The sequence below is a fragment of the Drosophila takahashii genome, chromosome 3R (genome assembly GCF_030179915.1).
Source record: "Drosophila takahashii strain IR98-3 E-12201 chromosome 3R, DtakHiC1v2, whole genome shotgun sequence".
NCBI classification, from domain to species: domain Eukaryota; kingdom Metazoa; phylum Arthropoda; class Insecta; order Diptera; family Drosophilidae; genus Drosophila; species Drosophila takahashii.
This window is the reverse complement of record NC_091681.1, coordinates 38,982,895-39,004,148: the sequence shown is the minus strand read 5'-3', so window position 1 is coordinate 39,004,148 and position 21,254 is coordinate 38,982,895. Positions and strand designations below refer to the sequence as shown.

The 21,254-nt window shown below is 48.0% G+C and overlaps 1 protein-coding gene across 1 annotated transcript in view; it reads right to left on the bottom strand.

Moving 5' to 3' along the window:
• tnc (tenectin) overlaps nt 1-21,254 on the bottom strand; it is a 40,987-nt gene that overhangs the window by 2,533 nt on the left and 17,200 nt on the right. The window contains 7 exon segments of the mRNA XM_070216501.1: nt 2-1,763; nt 1,765-5,982; nt 5,985-7,216; nt 7,284-7,538; nt 7,602-7,799; nt 8,663-8,701; nt 20,119-20,225. Of these exon segments, the coding sequence (XP_070072602.1) occupies nt 2-1,763; nt 1,765-5,982; nt 5,985-7,216; nt 7,284-7,538; nt 7,602-7,799; nt 8,663-8,701; nt 20,119-20,212 (7,798 nt within the window). The 5' untranslated portion in view covers nt 20,213-20,225.

Sequence of the window (21,254 nt, the reverse complement as noted above, 5' to 3'; positions counted from 1 at the left end):
CTGGAACTACTCAATTTGGCGGTGGTGTTCTCTTCATCCTCCTCGCCAACGCGATCATCGATGGCTGGCGCCTTGGTGGAGCTGCTGGGCAGGTGTGGGAACAGTGGGTGGCCAGTGGTGGGAACAGCCTCTTCACTTGGCTGAGGAATCTCGGAAACAACGGCGGGAACCTCGGGCTCCTCCTTCTCAGTCTCCTTGCTCTCGTCCTCCTTGTCGGCTGCCTCCGTGACTGGAGCGTGCTCCTCCTCGGACTCAACGGACTCCTCTGCCTCCTCGGTGGAATCCAAGCTGGGCTTAACGACTGGCTCCGGAGTGGTCTTCTCGTCAGTAGTCTCTGGCTGTTCAGTGGACTTCTCTGGCACCTCCTTCTCGACCTCTGGTGCTGCGGTTTCTGGCACAATCTCCGATTCGGTGACTGGAGATTCTGATGGAACGGCGGGCGCTGCAGTGGGTGGCTTCAGTTTGGCATCAGCTGTGGGCTCATCAGTGCTATCCTCAGCATCATCGACAGCTGATTCGGTGCTCTCTTCACCAACGTCCTCAGAAGCAGTAGGCTTCTCGCTGCTTGGCTGAACCACGTCGAAGACAGCAGGAGCAATTGAAGCAGGAATCTTCTCATCATCCAGTGGAGCTGAGGTTGATGGAATCTTTTCGTCATCAAGGGGAGCTGAGGTTGATGGAATCTTTTCGTCATCCAGGGGAGCAGCGGTAGATGCAATCTTCTCATCATCCAGAGGAGCAGCGGTAGATGCAATCTTCTCATCATCCAGAGGAGCAGCGGTAGATCCAATCTTCTCATCATCCAGAGGAGCAGCGGTAGCTGGGATCTTGTCTTCTTCCTGAGGAGCAGCGGTAGCTGGGAGTTCGTCAGCATCCTGGGGAGCCTCTGAGCTCGGAGTCTTGTCAGCATCCTGGGGAGCGGTAGTAACTGGAGTCTTATCAGCATCCTCAGGAGCCACGGTAACTGGGGTCTTCTCTCCATCCTGGGGAGCCTCTGAGCTAGGAGCCACGGTAACTGGAGTCTTGTCAGCATCCTGAGGAGACACAGTAACTGGAGACTGGTCTTCATCCTCGGCGGATGGGGACGCAGACTCATCGGCGGCATGCGGATCAATGGTCTGGGACATGACTTCTTCCATGGGCTTCGTGTCGATATCAACGGCAGAAGGAACACCCACTGAAGGAGTAGTGGAATCAGCAGTAGAATCAGCGGCAGGCGATGCAACGGTGGTGGGAACCACAGGAGCCTCGGTTTTGTCATCCTCTGGGGCGATGGGAGAATCGGTGGACACATCAATGGAAGTCTTGCTGTCGTCCTGAGGAGCAGCCACTTCCTTCTCATCGGCGACCTCGGGTTGAACAGTGGTGGCATCCTTAGTTTCATCGTCCTCGGGAACAGCAGGCGAAGCTGGGCTGGCAGCAGTGGTGACATCAATCTCCAGCTTCTTCTGAGGTTCCGTGCTGGATTCCTCCTTGGTGGGAACGGCTGTGGAGGCTTCTTCGCTGGGTCCGGAAGTTGCGGGGACAGTCTCATCGATTGGTTGCTCTTCAGATTCTTCGATGCTGGGCTTCGTTGTGACCTCCACTTCTTGTTCATCCTGGGTAGGCTCCTTTTCGGATGGTTCAGGAATCTCAGCAGATGGAGCGGTGGTTGGCTTGATCTCTTCTCCCTCTTCCTCGACAGGCGAGGCAGTGGTTGCATCCTCCTCCTTTTCGGTTTCTCCGCCAGCAACTGGAGCAGATGTGGACGAAGGACTGCCCCTCTGACAAATCAGGCACTTGGGTAGCAGACTCAGGTTTCTCTTCTTCCACGGGCTTCTCTTCTTCAGTGGCGGGCATCTTGTCAGTGGAAGATGGTTCAACTTCGGAAGGTGTCTTGGTTTCATCACCTCCAGCTGCTTGTGGTGAGGCAGTGGTGACTTCTGGGCTCTCGTCTTCCTCACTGGAAACTGAGGGAATCTTTTCGTCGGAAGGAGCGAAGGTATCCTCATCGGCTGCCACAGGGGCAACGGTTGTAGGCTTCTCGGCTTCAGTTGGCAGCTCGGTGGAGACTTCGGGAATCTTCTCAACTGGAGTCTGGGACGTGGGTGAGGGCAGCTTGTCTTCTTCAGCAGATCCTTCAGTAGACGGCTCGATTTCTTCAGAAGATTCAGTAGATCCCTCTTCGGGAGCCTCAGTGGAGGCAGCCTGAGCTTCAACCTTATCTTCGGGGGTGGCAATCTTGGCAGGAGCCTCAGTGGTAATCTCCTGTTCTGTGGGCTTCTCCTTCTCCTCTTCCTCAGAAGGTTTTTCTTCACCAGTTGGTTTCTCCTCCTCTGGTTTCTCTCCCTCAGTTGGCTTCTCATCCTTCTCAGAGATGGGAGCGACTGTGGTGGCCTCCTCATCGATCTCAGCAGATGGGATTGAGGTGACAGCAGGTTCCTTCTGGTCAACACTTGGAGCACCAGTAGTTTCATCCTCCTGTTTAGTTCCGGTCTCAGTCGAAGATTGGGGAATCTCAGCGAGGACTTCCTCGGGCAGTCTCTGGATAGCGGGTACTTCAGCAGCGGTCGTTGGAGCAGTAGTGGCACCAACAGCTTCCTCTTCCTCCTCTGGAGTCTTGGCAGGAGCCTCGGGTTTCTCTTCGGCCACCTGAGATGGAGTCAGATCCGTGGATGTTTCCTTAACCTCCTCTTCAGAAGAATCTGGAACAGAGGTAGCGATTTCAACACCGGTCTCCTTCTCTAAATCTTCATCAGGCTTGGCAACAGGAGCAGAAGTGGCAGTGGGTTCCTCATCGGAAGTGATGCTGCTTGTTGGAAGCTTGTCATCACCTGGAGCAACGGTTGTGGGCACTTCAGATTCAGGAGATTCAGTGGATGGCTGGGCAGACTCTGGCTTAGCAGGAGCAGCAGTGGTTGTACGATTAGATTCAGGCTCGATCTCATTTTCAGCTGAAGCAGATGTAGAGGTCTCGTCTTCAAAGGGCTTCTGTTCTCCTTCGACTGGTTTCTCTGCATCTTCGACTGGTTTCTCTCCATCTTCGATGGGTTTCTTTTCATCTTCTTCCTTCGTCGGAACTGGGGTAGTAACTGCGGCAGGCTGTTCTTCTTCGAAGATATCTTGGGGTAGCTTGGGCAGATTGGACTCCTCTTCATCGCCGACAGCTGGGGCAACTGTGGTGTCCTTTTCTCCGGCCTCGACGGTCTTTTCAGTGCTTGGGGTCTTGTCCTCATCAGCAGACACAGGAGCAGGAGTAGCATCACCTTCGATTTCATTGTCAGCCTCGGAAGTCTCATCGGAGGTTTCCTTTTCAACTTCAGCGCTTGGTTCAGTGCTGATGTCGGCTTCAGTGGAGCTCTCATCCTCGACTGGTTTCTTCTCGGGCTGCGTTGGGGCAAGAGTGGGTAGAGGAGGTCCTTGGATGTCTGGCTTCTGGGTGCTAACTTCCAGTTCGCTTTCAACGGGCACAGAGGTGGCAGGGACGATATCTTCATCGCTGGCTGGTTCGGTTTCATCAGCAGCAGCAGAAGTCTTCGATGGAGCAACAGTAGTGAACTTGTCAGTTTCTTCAATCTCTTCTCCAGCTGGAGCGCTAGTTGAAACTTCAGGAATCTTGTCGGATTCTGGGGCCTCAGTGGCTGAGGTTGGTTCCTCAGCCTCTGGCTTCTTGTCCAGATCAGCAGTTGGCAGTTCAGTCGAGGTCTCTGGGGACTCCTTCTCGGGTTGAGCAGTGCTAGCAGGGATTTCGGATTCTGGTATTGGCTCTGCTTCACTGGGTTCCTTTTCATCGACTGGCTTGGGTTCTTCTTCACTTGAAATAGGTGCAGATGTGGTGGCCAATTTATCTTCAGCCTCCTTCTCGGCATCGTCGGCAAACTGGGATGGAGTGGAAGCCTCTGGCTGCTCAGTGGCTGCCGCGGATTCACCTTGCTCCTCCTCGGGTTTGGGTTCCTTTTCAAGTGGTTTCTGGGTTTCCTCTTCGATTTCACTAGCCGGAGTGACAGCAGGCGAAGGCTTCTCCTTCTCCTCTGAATCTTCAACTGGTTTCTTATCCTCTTCGGATTCTCCAACTGGTTTCTTATCCTCCTCGGATTGATCAATTGGCTTCTTGTCTTCTTCAGATTCTTCAATTGGTTTCTTGTCTTCTTCAGATTCATCAACTGGTTTCTTATCTTCCTCGGAGTCTTCAATAGGTTTCTTATCCTCTTCGGATTCTTCAACTGGTTTCTTATCAACCTTAGCAGTTGTAGCTTCATCAACCTGAGGAACAGAGGTCACTGGCACGATCTCTTCCTCGGGCTTGACATGAGAAAGAGGCAGTTCAGTAATACCAGATGGCATGCCGACATCCTCGGGAATTTGCTCGGTGCTGATCTCGGAGACATCCTCGTCAATCTTGTCCGCGGGCTTGGCAGTAGAGTCCTGCTCCTTTTCAGCGCTCTCAGTGCTCTCATCACAGACGTAAGTGGGACAGCAACCATCCACAAGATCGGCAGCCACGGTGCATTTCTCCAGGTTCTCGGGCAACTTGCACTCCATCTGTTGGCAGGCCACCAGGCTGCTGATGCATCGGCAGGAGACGTCGCAAGGAGCGGTGGCAGGAACGATGGTGTTGTTGGCATAGGTCTTGCCCTCCACCAGGCAATCGCCTTCGCCGGGAATAACAGCGGGCAGATCCATGGCGGGCAGGGGTTCGGCAGAGGAGCTCTGATCCTCGGGCTTCTCTGTCTCGAAGTCGTTGCGATTGGCAGTGCTGGATGGGATTTCCTGGGGCACTGGAGTGGTCTTAGCTGGTTCCTCTTCGACAGAAGGCTCGGTGGCAGCTCCCAAATCTTCTGTAGAATCCTTTTCTCCAGCGGGAGGCAGATAAACAGAGGTTGGCTTATCTGTAGCGGCTTCATCGCTGGTCTCGGGTTGACTGGTAGCGGTTTCTTCATCGACAACAGGTGGCATATGATCAGATTTGACTGGGAGTTCAGTGCTGGTCTGTTCCTCATCCTTTTCGGGCACCTCTTGTTTGTCAACAGGGCTGGCAGTAGAGGATTCGATTTCCTCGGCCTCAGTAGAGGACTCCTCCTTAGGCTCCTCGGTGGTTGTGGTCTTTGCAGTTGTGCTCTGGACAGCATCTTCGACTGGCAAATCGGTGGCATCCTGTTCAACCTCCTCGGGTTCCTTGTCTTCTGGAGTGGCCTCGGTAGCCTCGCCGGCTTCATCCTTGTCGCCAGCTCGGGCAGGTGCATTGCTAGTGGTTTCATCGGAAGTCTCCTGGACACCTTCGGTAGAGGAAGCAATTCCTGGAGCACTGGTCGAGCTGGGGAGGAGGTCACCCTCTTCCGCAGGCAACTCGGTCGATTCTTCGGGTTGCTCTCCCAAAGTCTTTGGTGTGGTGGCCTTGACAATCTCCTCTTCGGCACTGACATCTTCAGTTGGAATGGGTGTTCCGGCAAGGGGTTCTTCTTCCTCGGTTTCAGCGATTGGTGTTGTGGGCTTGGCCAAGTCCTCCACCTCTGTAACTGGAGTTTCCGTGGCGGTATCTGGTTCCTTGTCGCCTTCGACATCGGCTATAGGAGCTGAAGTGGTGGCCTTGATGACTTCCTCTTCACCCTCGCTACTTGATTCTCCGGCAGGTGTGGTTGCCTTGACGATCTCTTCTTCGCTGATCGGTTCTCCAGCAGGCGTAGTTCCCTTGGCGACCTCTTCCTCGCTGGGTTCTCCGGCAGGTGTGGTTTCCTTAACAATGTCCTTTTCGGGCTCACTGCTAGCTTGTCCAGCAGGCGTGGTTTCCTTAACGATCTCCTCCTCTCCTTCGCTGCTGGATTCTCCGGCAGGAGTGGTTGCCTTGACAACCTCCTCTTCTCCTTCGCTGCTGGATTCTCCGGCAGGAGTGGTTGCCTTGACAATCTCTTCTTCTTCGATGCTGGGAGAAATAGTTCCTGGAATGATCTCCTCTTCACCCGCAATGCTGGCTTCTCCAGCAGGTGTGGTTGCCTTGACAGCCTCCTTTCTCCCTCGCTGCTGGCTTCCTCTGTGGATTCAGTGGGCTTGGCTGGTTCCACATCATCGATGGCTGATGGAGCTTCAGTGGGCTTGCCTTCTTCCTGCTCCTCACTCTCTTCGGGAGCTGGGGTGGCTTCCTCTTCCGTTTCTCCCACCGCCGGGGCAGAAGTGGGTTTGATTTCCTGCTCTTCATCACCGCTGCCTTCGGTTGGCTTGGATTCCGGTTCCTTCTCATCACTTGCCACTGGAGCGGAAGTAAGTTTGCCCTCCTCTTGAGTTTCCTCTGGAGCCGCTGTGGTGACCTTGACATCCTTCTCCTCTTCGCTACTTCCTTCCTCAGCGGAGGTGGGTTCTTCGCTTGTCGTGGGCTTGACATCCTCTTCCTCCGTTGGCGTGGCGGTGGTGGCCTCGACCACTTCCTCCTCGGGACTGGCCTTAGCTGGAGCGGAAGTGCTGACCTTGATGAGTTCATCCTCGGTGACTTCCTTCTCGGGAATCTGGGCAGGCTCTCCGCTACCCTCGGGCTCCGGAGTAGTGACCACCTTGACGATCTCCTCCTCGGCGGCTTCGGTAGACGACTCCTTGGTCTCCTCGGTGGACGACGGCACATCGATCCTGGAATCGGAGGCAATGCCGGCGGTGGAGGACTCGGGTTCGAAGGAGAAGTCCTTCTCATCGGTGACCTCGTGCACTGGTGCCGCCGTGGTGACCTTCTGCTCCTTCTCATCCTCCTCCTCGTCTTCAACCTCACCGCTTCCCAGTTCTGCGACTGGAATATCGGTAGCAGTCTCCTTCTCCTGATCCTTCTCCTCGTCGTCGATGTGCTCCTGCAGATCCACATCCTCCTTGGGAATCTCGGCGTGAATGCCCTTGGCTGGCTGCGTGGTGATCTCAACGATTTCGGTGGTGGCACTGTCGTCCTCGCAGACGTAGTTGCTCGGACAGCACTCGCCCTCGGCGGCTGGCATCGCCTTGCAGGACTTTCCGTTGGCCGCCATCATGGGCACCTCGCACTCCTGGACGGCGCAAACGATGTCACCACGCATGCAGTAGCAGTGCTCGCAGGCATTCTTGCCCTTCAGCGAGGCTCCGTCGGCGTAAGTCTCTCCGTCGTGGATGCAGTCCATCGTGGTTGGTGGCGTCATGGTGCTCTCCAGAATAAAGCCAGTGGTGGGTCGCACTGTGGTGGTGGTCGTGGTGGTCGACTGGTCCACAAAGTCCAGCTCGTTTTCGTGGTCTAAGGGGGGTATTTCACTTTGTTACTCCCGCGAATTCTTCAGACATATTTTCCTTCTCGAACTTACCGCAACTGTAGCGCACTGGACAGCAGGATCCCTTGTTGTAGATGGGCAGGCAGCCATCCACATGCAGTGTGCACTCCTGCATGACGCACTTGGTCTGGTTGTTGATGCAATAGCAGAGTTCGCAAGGTTTATTCGGGTTCGATGGCACCTGGGCGCCCTCCGGGTAGAACTTCTCCTCGATGCTGCAGCCGAACTTCTCGGGGATGCTCAGTTCGGTTCCGGGTTCCGGCGAGTGATAGGGCACATCCACGGGTACTACAATAGAGGTTACAGATTAATAACCCCTGTAAACTCAAGGGAAACCCCTAAAGAACTCACCTTCTGGGCAGGTGATGATGGGACAGCACTGGTCCTCCCGCTTCTCCACGATGCAGTCGTGGCCAATGGGCTTGGTGAAGGGGCAGACGCGCAGGTAGCACATCAGCATGCGATTGTGGCAGGTGCAGTTGAGGCACGGCTCATTGGTCATGATGCGGTCGCCCTCCTGGTAATGCGCATAGTTGTAGTAGCAGCCCTCTGCAAGAAGAAAGAACGGATAGTTCGAGAGTGAGCTCTTGGAATCTGGGCCGCAGCCTGGGAAAATGGGTTTCCCGAAACAATGAACCGCTTTTCTGGCTAATAAATTCCAGGCATTAGTTATGCAAGCGGGCCATCCATTCTATAATCATATGCGATTTTCCTCGTGATGTGTGATTTGTGCTACTGTGTCGTTCGGGCCATAAATCGGGGGCTTAGCGCCAACAGTCGGGCTGTCATAATATACATATAGCCATAGCTATAGACAAATTTTATTGCTCATCAGTGTCAAGTGTCGCGAGTCTTAAATATGTGTCCAGTGTCTCTAATTTAGTGACGTCCCCACCCGCAATAAATTTAACATCACATCATTAACACGTTAAGCGCGCCAGTTTCCCCGCGACTTCTGTGAACCGGCTAAACGGTTTTTTGATTGAAATCTTTGAATCTTTCGGTTGGGGTTTCTTTGCTCACGTTTACAGCATAACTCGTAAAAAGGTAGCGTGTCTCTCCTCACACCTCGGCTTAAGCCGCCTTTTATGACAGCGATTGGCTTGATAATTGGGCCCCGATTAGCGGCTTATGACAAACTGGGTAGCTTTCGTGTATAATTAACCATTTAGGCTCCGAATCAATCAAAATTGATTAAATAAATAAAAGAAAACCGGGAGATTGAGTGCTCTATCGGTAAATATATAAAAATCCCAGGGTGCCATCAAATCGTTCACTTCCGCATTGTAGAGCGAAAATGTAATCACCATAAAAACAGATCTGAATGCACTTTTATTAGGCTCCTGTTCGTCGATGGTTATGGCCGCCAGTTAATCAGCTTCCACGCTCTTAGAAGTTTTTTTTAGACTTACCCGAATACTGTTGGATCTCCGTATATTCCTGAACCGGGGCTGCAATGAGAAAAGGTAGAAGGAATCTTTATTATTTAATGAAATGCCATACTTGCTGGTTCCCCCATTACGGCGGGAATTTTACGATGGCCATATCCGTTAGCCATCGCTGTTGCCATCGCTATTGCCATGACCATAATAAATTAATTTATCCATTGCCGCGAATGCCGAACTCTAATTGTGCCAGCATGCAATTGAAATTGGCCTGCGTAGGCCAGGTTCTCTTAGCCTTGATAGCCTTGTCCGGCGTGATAACAGGGTCTCAAAAGCCAAGAGCAAGAGCAAAAGCCAAATTGCAGCAGCAACATCTTGGCCTTTGTATGCGTGCAACGTGTTATTACCACATAATCAAAATGCAGCCTGGCTTGGCTGCAAGACCGGCAAAAATGGTACGTAGTGGCCATTCTGGCCAAGAAACCCGGCTGCGTGTGTCCCACACAGCACACAGCTTGGCTGGCCCCCTAGGAAAAATGGCTCAAACAAATTGTCTAAGCTGACAGTTGGCCAGGAAGGCCAGTTGTTGCTGCTGCTGCTGCCACTTGTTGCTGCAGAAATGATTTGACAAATTGCTGTTTTATGAATTGCTGTGCTAGCGGCCTCAACTTTGATTAATTGCGTCTAGTTGAAGGGTTGACAATTTCTCGAATATTTCACATTTTAATTTCCGCATACCTGGGGTGGCCAGTGGACTGCAATGACTCGACTGCAATCGGGATCCACATTTAAATCGAAGGCAAAAGGCAAACGGCACACAAAACCTAGCCCATACAATTTGGCAACAAATTGCTGGCGAAAACAACAATGAAAATCCTAACGGCAAGTGCTCATAAGCATGAATTTGGCCGCGACCGAGGGGCTAGAATCCAGTCACCGAACGGCAGCCACAAATCAGAGTAGCAATTTCGAGCCGCGGTGAAAACAGGGGGGATACAGGGAACCCAAGGAGCCTCCATCTCACTAGAAGCTAACGGATGTAAATTACATTTTATGCGGTAAGAACAACAACACGACCCGCCGAGAGCCTGGCAACGCATAAAAATTCACACATTAACTGTTAAGGATTGCCGGCGAGGGATCGGATCGGGTTTGGTTTTGGAATCGGGAGTCGGGAGTCTCTCCACTTGACCGAACTTGAGCAACTTGGCAGTGCAAAGAATTTGGCTGCGCACTTGGCAATGGGAGTCAATCATGTGTAAGGCCAGCAAGCAAGCAGCAAACCAAGACAATCCCCCAGTTGAGACCGGGGAGACCGCCTTGTAATGCAAACTTATGCAACAATTTTGCACTGCGCAAGTGCAACAACTAAAACAAGCCACATATACATCATCATCGTTGCGATTTCTAGAGAGAGAGGGGGACGCTAGAGTTGCTGGCGAAGATGATGATGATAATGATGACTGTGGTACACATCAAACATGCTCGTGTCGGTCCAACAAACAGAAGTCAGTCAGTCAGTTAGTCAGTTAGTCAGCCAAGTTGCTGCTGCTGTGGCTGCTTGTGCTGCATGTTGCTGGTGTTGATGTGGATGCAACAACAGCACACTGAAAGAAAACCAGGAATTTTAAGTACTTTTTCCGAGCCTCAGACGGGAATAAAAGTATTTAAGCAAGTTCCTGAAGAATTCGCGTACTGACAAAATGTATGAACCCTAATGAATTAAAGCTCAGAAGAAAACATCAGCATTTTTTAATATGGGCGTTTTGTGTAAAAGGCATTTAAACGAATTCCTGAAGAATTCGCGTATTCTACATTTTGTTTCCATTTCATTTAATTCCTGAATTCTACACTTTATAGGTACTGTTTTTTTTATTTTCGCAATGAATTAAAGCTCAGAAGAAAAGATAAGCATTTCTTTATCATAGGCGTCTTTTGTAAAAGCATTTACACGATTTCCTGAAGAATTCGCGCTCTATAGATTTCGTTTCAATTTTATTTAATTCCTAAATTCTACACTTTATAGGTACTATTTTTTTTTCACAGTGCTACATCAGCAACTTGGCTTCTTCGTGTGCTCAAGCAGCCAAGCAGCGGGCCAGGAAAAAGCCAAAGTTGTTGGCGGCTCTCGGCCGAGTCGTGCATTTTGTTTATTCTAGGAAAGCGCGCGCGCACCGCCTTCGCTCCTCCTGCCCCAGCTACTCCAGCTGCCCCATCTTCCCCCGAGATGCCCCACCTGCCCCAACTGATTCCCCCGACTCCCCCACCCACCTGACCATGGCCATGGATTTTGCTGCCACAACAAGTTGAATGACCCGGCGCGCATGTGTGCAAAAATGTGTACACAAACCATAAAATACAAGCCACAAGCACTGGCAGCCTCACTTACATAAGTAGGCCTAGGTGCTCTGGGACTCCGGACTCCGAGCTCTGGGATTCTGGCCGAAAAACTAGGAACCAAACTTAAGCCCAAGTCAGGCACGCCTTTTGCTGGTTAAGCTTTATTATTTAGTGCTGTAGGTGGACTGTGGGACCGCCGCCGCCTGGGGAAAATGCGAAAAAGTGGAAGTTCTCCCAAATATATTCCCGTTGATAGCCATACTTTCCCCATTATTCCCTCGGCCAACTTCTAGCTATGCGGAAATGCAGGCGAGTGAAAATATTTGCCATGCCACAAATATTTCAAAGATTACAAAATAAACACAAATCTTCGCCGGCGCGGCTTGTTGTCCCCAAATGCGTTGTCGTTACCTGGTTTCTCTTTCTTCTTCTTTTATTTTTTTACCGCTATTCTGCAGCTGCAACATCAGCAACTTCTTGACCACACCCACTTACAGAAATACAGAAATTGGAGGAGGAGTAGTACCCAGTACTATAGCCATTTCTCACCCCGCCTGCGTTGGCCTGCGTTTATCTGGCTTCTAATTAGATGCATCCAAATAAAAGGAGAATGCCCCCTTGGGCAGAGGAGCAATAAATCGATCTGTAATTGCCAGACTCTCCTCTGGCTAGCAAATTTCCCTGTGCATTGCAGAAACAATTTCCATTTTCCCCGGCCTTGATCACATAATTTCCATAATGCCGAGCAGCAGATCAATATGGAGTGAGCGACAAGCTAACAACGGAGAACCCAGACCAGACTCGACTCTCCACAGGCACCCGTATCATGTCCATGCATCAATGCTGAAAGCAGCCGCCAGGCAGCAACTAGCAACTTGCAACTAGGCAGCAGCAGCAGCAGCAGCAGCAACTAGCAACATCAGCAGGCGCCCTAACAATGCAACTGCAACTGAAAAGCGGCGGTGGAGGCCTCTGTTGGCAAATGAATTTGCGAGTAATTTAACATGATTATGTCGGCGACAAGGTAGCAATGTAGACATCGAAGCAGCAGCAGCAGCAGCTTCTTTTGCTCCTCGATTGCGGCCAAATTGGACGCAGTTGCGCAAGGCTAAAAAGAGCAAGAAGGCCAAGAAGTCTGGAGGATAGGGCGCTACCTTGGCGTGACGCTGTGTTTTATTACCAAACTGGCTGCCCAGGCCCATGATTCCTTCTAAGTAAATTATGCCCGATGGTCATGATGCCGATGCTGGCCGGGAATGGAGATGAGGATGCCATGAAATTGCACTAGTCGAAGGCTGTTTTGCTGCCGGCGTGCATATGAAACAATTACCAAGGCTAAGGTCTAGGCCTATTCCGGTCGTCTATATGTGGACATTGTAATTGCATCATGGACGAGGCTCCTCGAGCCCATCTCATGTGCATATTTATGGCTGGAAGGTTGGTTGGTTGGTTGGTTGGTTCTTTGCCCGATGTCATTAGAGAGTCAGTATGTTTGTCAGTTTGTCAGGTCGGCGGTGGAGCAACAACTAGTATTCCTGACTGCTTAATAGATAATAATGAGTCTGGCCTTGGGCGCTGTAATTAAGCAGTTAAGGGAGTAGCCAGCATTCTTTCCCACAGTTTCTAGGATCTCTAAAAACGCCCTAGAGTGTCCTGCCTTTGATTTGTTTTGATGGCTTTTGCATGGCTTTAATGAAGGCTCCTCCTTGCTGTGCCGTTCCAGCAATCAATCTGTCCGGCTGTCAGTAATCCACTTGCATTCCCCTCAGATCTCCAGCTAATCACATAGCCAGCTGAAGATCATCTAGCGTATATATATCATAATTTTGTTTGCGCAATTTCAAGACAAATTCTTATGGCCCCAATCTGCGGGATGGGTGGAGCCGTTTTCGCAACGCTACCCATTCAATTATTACACCGCTAGCTGTTATTGATAACAGCGCATTGATTACAGCAATTGCCGAAATAATAGTGCCGACCAACGGACCAACGGGAGATTCCGATGCAGATTCAGATAGCTGCTACTCCAACCGACAGGTGATGGATGCCCAGATGGACTCGGACCAACCACCGTTCCCGGCAATCAGCTAACAACAAGTTTTCCGCGCAACCGCGCATGCGTAACTGTTTATTAATTTGCACTGGAAAAACTCTCACGATTCGGTGTCCTTCCTGGCTAGAAGCGATTCAATTAAGTGCCACTCCAAGAGCTAATTGCTCGCTGACTTTTGTTTCCCGGTTCTATCGTTGTATCTTTGTATCTAGTGGGTAGTATCTAGTATCTGGTATCTCCTCCCACGCTGGCACGGCATTTAGCTAATGATCGGACACCGGGGATGGCAGATAGTGCAGGTTTTAGGTTCCAGGTTCTTAGTTCTTGCAGAAACCTGCGTGTTCCGTGTCCCACAGCCCAGCCGAAAGCCATAAAACTCAATGGCCCAGCTAGCACAGCACTCCATACATCATGTGCAGAAGATTCAGCAAAGCGATAATTATACAAAGTATTAGTTCAAGCGAGAGCGTCTGACTTGGCATGACCCGTCTCGAAGTTGGAGCCGGGATCGGATCGGATCGGATGGGAGATGGTCTCTCTGTGGTTGCCATGCGATGCGTAAAGGTGCCAGCCAGCTTGGTGGGTTGATTGAACCCGTCCCTGGCGTTAGAATAGGTCTATAGTCTAGGGTCTAGGGCTAGCTACTAGGGCTAGGGTTACACAATTGAAAGAGAACGCTCCCAGGCGGCCGAGTCATTGCACCTGCGATTGAGATCTCTCTGTTCCTCCATTTCCATCTCTCCCCGTCTCTATCTGTATCACTATCTCCATCTCTATCTCCGCTAATTACCATCAGCTCCCCGAGAAGCCTTTGTCTTAATAGTGTCAAAATGAATTCTAGCACGCCAACTTTGTTAGTCTTGTCTGCTAAACTCCCATTGCTCTACACTTGGATTAGTTTCAGTTATTTTATTAAGAAAAACTTTAATATTAGGTGTTTTAGATGGATATTGAATTACATTTTAGTTTCTACCAGGAAAAATTCTTAAATTATCTTATAGAACCCCCGTTTTCCAGTGTAGCTTCTGGGCATCCAGCGAACCGAAACTTTAGCACTGCTGCTGGTCAGATGTCCAACTGTCCGTCTACGTCTCCATTACATAACCATCATTGTCTTGTCTTTCAGCTTGTTAGCGTGCTGGCCATTTTAGACGGCGATTAGCAGCTGGCGCCAGGCAGAATGTCTAATTGAGTGCCGAGATGCATTTAGAATGGAGCCGGGAATGCATAGGGTTCAGTTCCTACCAATTCCATCCGAATCCGTCCGGTTCTCGGTTCCACGAGAGATCCGCTCCCGTCATAAACGGCAATTAGCAGAGACAAAATGGCAAAATTGGGTCAGGGGGCTGCTAATTGCCATAAATATGAATAAAAGCCCCCAGTGTTTGCCGTTTAATTAACATTTCGAACACGTTTTTGGACCGACAACGTGTTATACAAATCCGAATTAGCATATTCACGCCGAGAAATTGCATAAAAAGGCCAAAACAGAAATAGCCAACTGGTGTCTGTTGTTTTTTTGCTTTAACCGGCGTCCACGACAACAAGTTCAAGTTCAATGACATCAAACAATAATAGGGAAATGGCTAGAGCAGCAGCAGAAACAGCATACATAATATGAGCCATGATTATGGCATCCACATCCACAGCTAAACATATAGTAGACTCTCCACAGAGATCGAGATCGAGGTGTCTGTATCGTGAGGTGTATCTATCGCCCTGAGAAATCTCGACTGGTATTGTATTACGTATTATATAGCCGGCTTTTTTTGCTTTTTGCTCTACTAAACAGCAAGATATTCATTTGCATTTGCATTGCCTTTGCCAACCAGCTATTCCATCGTGGGTTTCTCCGGCCCAAAAATTACAGCAATCATTGGAAACCATTTCATTGTCAAGGTGAAGGGGTCTCAGAGACTCAGAGACTCCCGAAGCCGAGGCGTTAATAGCCAAATTGTGTAATTGCAATTGTAATTCCATTTGGTTCGGGGATTTCAATCTGAATGTGTATGTGGCCACGTTACCGTTACACTTCAAATTGCCGGCAGTTAAGCCGCAAGCCTATTTACTTAAATGAAATTAGCCCCCGACCTTGTCGCAGGAAGTCGGGAATTTAATGCTGATAAAATCAGAAAGAGCGAACTGCCTGCCACTCTTCCGACTTCTGACTGCCTTCTTCAAGTTTCCGCCTCCGATTCTGGTTCACACGCTGCTCTTCTTGGCTTCTGGCCATTTAATTGGAGAATCAAGTGCAGCAACTTGGAACTCGGAACTTGGAGCTCGGTGGAACTCTTTGGAACCCTTTGGCGGCCTGGTCATTGCCCTCGCCCCCTCGAATAAATATGCGGGAATTGCGTGGGTCGGATCAGCACTAACTAAGTGGCTCTGTGTTCGGGCATTTAAGCCGAACAAATGCGTCTTTTATGAGTGTCTCGAGCCCATGGTCAATTTATCATATCAACTCGGAGACAGACCTACTAGCAGTCACACGAAGAGAAAAACCATGCATTTGATGGTATTTTGATATAAAAACATCATAATATAAAGTCTGATTTTCAGGAAAATTTAGAATTTCAAATATACTTTAAGGATACATGTGGTAATTCTTAGGAGTTGTTCCATTTAATACTTTAAAAATGGTTTAATAAAGGATTTTGAGATTTAAAAACTAAAATGTTTTTTCTTATACCCAAAAATTAATCCGTTTTCTAAGAGTTTCACGTGAATATTTAATAATTTAAAATTGTATAGCTATAGACCTATTTTTCTCTCAGTGTACCCCATTCGTCACAGCTTAGATTTGGCTTCACACCAAAGCGATTTTGACAAATAGTTGGACATCTGGAGGAGGTTCTCACTGCGTTGGTGGGCCGTGCGAAGCGAAATGAAATGAAAGGAAAGTAAAGTCGTCTGGCCGCTTAGCATAAAAACAAATGCTTATTTATGGCCAGGAATTGAAGTTGGGGAATCTTCAGATAGGCGGGGGCCTCTAATTGTGTCACTGTCGAAAGTTTCTCCGCCCCCCATTGGCGAATCTCACGTTCGGTAGTCTTGAGATCGCGGATTGGGTATTGACTATTGGGTATCCCAAATCCCAAATCCCATATCCCAAATCCCAGACCCGTTCTCTGGGGTTCGTGCGGGTTGGCCCGCAAGTTCGTGATCTCCGGCTTGCGTACTTGTTCTCTAAGTGGCTACGAAATTCCACAGCCACGCAGCCGCAGCCAACACACATCTTCGGCATCGCCATCATCGCCATCATAGCCATATCGGTCAATGGTCAGCGACTTTGGCCGGTTTTTGTTTGCCCAGCAAACAGCAAACAACTTGGACTTGGACAATGTATGGAATGGATGTGGATGCCCCCGGTGTCGGGGTGTTTGCATATATGAAATATTTACGAGGAGGTGGAGTATAGGAAGAGCTGTGGGTTGGTATACACCACAGTTATACGGTGCTATCAGCACGATAAGTACGATAAGCCGGATGAATCCGCCTGGCCACTTGACATTGAACCTGTGGTCCGTGGCAGAAATGTTAATTATATGCGCGTGGCTAAGCCGATGACTGGATCTTGATTAACGCTTATGCTCGAGGGCCTGATGATGATGACGACGATGCTGCTGCTGCTGATGACATCAGCGGGTCGTCGTGCAATTAATATGAAACCATAATGGTGTACCAGGTACCTGATCCCTGATAGCCAACCAGCTATAAGAAGTTCTGATGGCCCCGGCTAATACAAGCTAATTAGGCACATCATCGCATCAGGGCCCTCTTCTCTGAAAAGTTAGATGCTTCCGCAAAAGTCTGCTATAAAGTCGGGGGCCCCGTAAAGCGGCGATTTATATGCGCAATAAACAAAAGTATTGAAGATCTTCGTGCGGCGCACTAATGCCTTTGTAATTGGTTATAAATTAAGAAATCACAAAAAGCTGGCAACGGGCCACATAAAATATATTTGAGTGGCGAAATCGGATAGCTTTTAGAGTTGGAGTTGGAGAGCTGAAAGCTGGTGGATGGCCAAGGTTCAGTGACCATTTCGCATAGCATTGGTGTAGGTGTCAATTGGCTGGTCGAAAGGAGAAGAATCTGGAAGATCAGAAGAGCAGGTGTTCTTTTCCCCCTCCCCCGAAAAAGATTCTTTAATAAGCATGAGAAAATCAAGAAACGAACTCACGTTCAAAGTTGATTGATGAAAACGCCCCATCGAGCAAAGAAGCAAAAAAAGAAGCAAAAAAGCCAGAGCCAAATTGAAATTGCCGTCTTCGCCGTTCGTGGCTTATAAAATAATGATAATGTGTGGCGGCTACCGGTTGGGAAGATGGTCGATCGCTGGGTTATTTTTATCGACCTTGAGCTTGAATTAAGGCTCCGAACCTGATGGCCAAATTGAAATTGCACAAGATAAGTTGCCACTCAAAGCGATTTGGATATCCAACTTGATGGCTGGGCAAACAATTGGCATGGATCGATGGGCAGATCGATTGTTATGACGCAAATGCCACTTGTTGTGAAGTACGTATATCTCAACATATCATATATCTTATACTATACCATCTGACATTTGCGCTAGTCCCATTGATTTATGGCTCGCAGCTGTCCAAGCGGCGGCGGAGTTGGAACTAGAAAATGTATCTTGTATCTCGTCGAGTCATGCTCATATTTATAATGGAACAATTCAATTACCAGGCCCTGCTGGGAAACACACACGCTTCCTCTACTCCTCCACTGAGGTTCATCAAACCCAAAGAATCCGAGTCCATTAGGCCGTTTTGTTGGCCCGTCGGCTTGTTAGTGTTACCGATTTGTGACTGTGTGTAATAATCAATAAGTAGGTGAGAAACCCTGGCGGGGCAATCTATGCTTAGAACACCATGGGTTCTCCGCAGCTTTCCTCTTTCCAGCTCCATTCACAAAAAAAAGCCAGCACACAAAATTCTTTTCCACTTTATTTCCCTCTTTGTCAGAGATCCATTTCCATATGCACCTCAGACATGTGTTAATGAAAATTCCAAGAATTCTGAATGCTGAATGCCGAATGCAGGCATCATGGAAGTGTGGACCATGGAGTGCCAGTACCCAGTACATAGTACCCATCGAATGTGGGTCAACGAGCTGACTATTGTCGCCTATCGTTTTGACTGGGCCAAATCAGTCAGTCAGTCAGTCAGTTCGTTCTCCGTTGCCTGTTTATTGAAAGCCATAGCCAAAGTCGAAGTCAGAGCCCATTAAACAATGGCTCTTTGGGCCTTCTCCGGTTATGGACCGGATGATTGGTGGGTATACCCTCGAGTGGCAGTAACTACGTTTCGGGTTTGGCATTCGTTGACCGATATTCTATTCTATTCTCTTCTCCCCATTTTTCCCCCCTTTTCTTATTTTTGGGTTTATTTGACTGTAAGTTCTGTTTAAACAAGTCGTTAAATTAAACACGCCCAAGCATCCAAGGAAGACACCGTTGCATCGCCTTCTAGTTCCCTGGGTAAATGTGAAAGTTAACACATTTTCGGACCCTGGGTTCTTTTCGGCCAGATGAGGTGAGGTCGATGCAGATGGGTAATGATGGTCGCGGCCATTAGCACTTGCTTTTAATTATGAACTCTACACCCTACACTCCTCACTCAGTCGATTTCAATTAAACACAATTGTATTTGGGACACCCTCGTGGAAGATGAGCCGTTCCTAATTAGATTTTGCGCCCCGAAATGCAACAGACTTTCGGGCTTAGATCTTCTTTTTGGGTGGGTGGTTGACCCCTGACCCTGGACAAGTGAAAACGGCAGCTGTTGCCAGCTGATGGCAATTTGCCACAATGGCTTTAATTAGTCCGAAAATCCATGGATTTATGGCAATATTTGCAGTCAAAATAGATACACTCAGAAAAAAAATCGCCCTTAATTTTAGAAAATCGCCCGTGATTTCAAATCGCCATTGAATTAAGAAAATTTTTCTAGATTATAGAAAAATTTTCTTAAGTTTATGGAAATTTGCCATAAAATTTTTTATACATTGAATAAGAAGAAGAATAGTTGATTTTTTTCTTGGATTAATGGCGATATTTTCTTGGGTTAATGGCAATATTTTCCGGACTTTTTTCTTGAGTTAATGGCGAAATCGCCTTTGATTCTAGAAAATAAATACCTATTTTTTAGGAAAGTTGTGTAATTTTTTAGTGTTCTAGTATGGTGGCCTAGCTGTTAGAGGCGTTCGGACACTAAACATGTGTACAAAAGTCGCCGCGGACACCGCGGTTCGACTTCACGCAGGGACGAGTCTGATTTTTTTTTTTTAATAGTTATTGTTTTTTTTTTTCGTATAAAAAATCTTTTGTTTTGGTTTTCCATTCACTAAATTGTTAAAACTGTTGTTAACAAGATTTAATTAAAGTAATTGTAATTGGTATACCAATAATACGACCGTTAACACTTTAGGCATCTTAAGCCATTGCATTGCAAGAAGCACGCGTGGCCGAGTGGTTAAGATGTCTGTCTATGGTGTGAGCGGTCGCGAGTTCGAGTTCAGGTCGAGGTAAGAATTTTTCCTTAAGTCTGTTATATGTTTACAAAAAGTTTTTTCTGTACTTAAAATGCATTGTAATTAATAAACATTTATAATAAATTTGAATTTAAATTAAATAAATAAATAAATAAATAAATAAATAAAAATGTTTATGATTGTCACTAAAACATGAAAGGTTTCCTCTTAGTTAACAAACCTAAATGCAAAAGTGATAAAAAAATCAGTCGGACAAAATAAAAAAAAAAGGTTATAAACAAATATACTTTTATTTTTCTATTTTTAAGAAAATTTTTCTTAATTTTAGGGTTTTTTGCCGTAAAATTCAGAAAAATTGGTAATGATTTTTAGAAAGGCGAAACCGTAAATTCAAGAAAATTATTTCCCATTATTAATGGCGAATCGCCGTTGGCTGAAAATCATAGGCGATTTTCTTGAATCAATGGCGAATTTCTTGAATCAATGGCGATTTTTTTTATGAGTGTAGGGACAGATGGGCTAAGTATTAAGTACTAAGTACTTAGCTTCCTGGGCTAAATAATAATTTATGTTGACATAATAAAGCACTTACCGGCTTGTGTGGGTATCAGGACCATGGCCAGCAGGACGAGTGCCAGATACAGCAGCTCCTCGAGTCCCGGCGGACTCGAACGTCTTCTTGTCATCTTGTGGTTGTAACTGCAATGGAAAAGGAATATCCAGGCTTAGTAAAAGGATAATGGAAGTGGCACATTCTTGCGGACAGCCAGCCCGTTTAACCCTTAAATAACAATCAAATCGGGCGGCAATATGTTCCTTAAACGACTGGCACTTCATTAAAAAAGCATGACAAGGCGCATGCCGCCTTATTTTTTCACATTCTCTTCTGTTGGTTTTCGAAAATTTTCAATGGCCTTTACAAAAGCAATTTACGTGCACAAACAGCAGAAATTTTTTTGAGGGGCAAGGGTGGGAGAGTTGACATGTGAGCCACCAAATACGAAATACCATACACCAAATACCAAAACCACCACTAGCACAAATGGCACCCCTCCTCAAAATGTCCTTTACTGACTGGCTGTTTTTCTTCAATTGTTTGCGGAAATCACTTGTTTGCCGATTTGACAGATGTGCAATTTTCCCTGACATGCCCGCTGTCCCAACCCTCCAGCAACTTCCTCCTCAGAGGTCAGAAAGCGTTGGATTTTTATATCTGTATCTCAGAATGAGCACGAAAGTATACTGCCAAGTTTTTCGCCAGCTGATTGAAAATGTCAGGCGCACGCCAAGGAAAACTTCCTGAAATGGGACAACAACACACAACCCCGACTTCCTTCGATTTGATTTTTCGCCCCCTGGTCATCCGGTGATCCCACACACAGCCCAAAAATCGTTATAATTAGCAACAGCCACATATCACGGCTTATCGGTTGACAACTGGCCCAACTAAGGTACCATACCATATATAGGTTTATTTTATTGTCGCCCTTTTATTGTGCCTATAATGGCATCGAATGGCCGGCGAGACACATACGCTTCATTTTTTCATTTATTAGCCCAGTTCGCTTGTCGGCTTTTATTTGCTTTATGTTACTTTAATCAAGTCCCAGGAGATGCAACACGTGATTCCATCGGTGGAGCAACCCCTAAGGTTTCTTTTTTTTTGCCTTCGAAGGTGAGGGGTGGAAGTGCTGAGTGCTTACTTAAGGGGGCGTGGCTGGTGGGTAT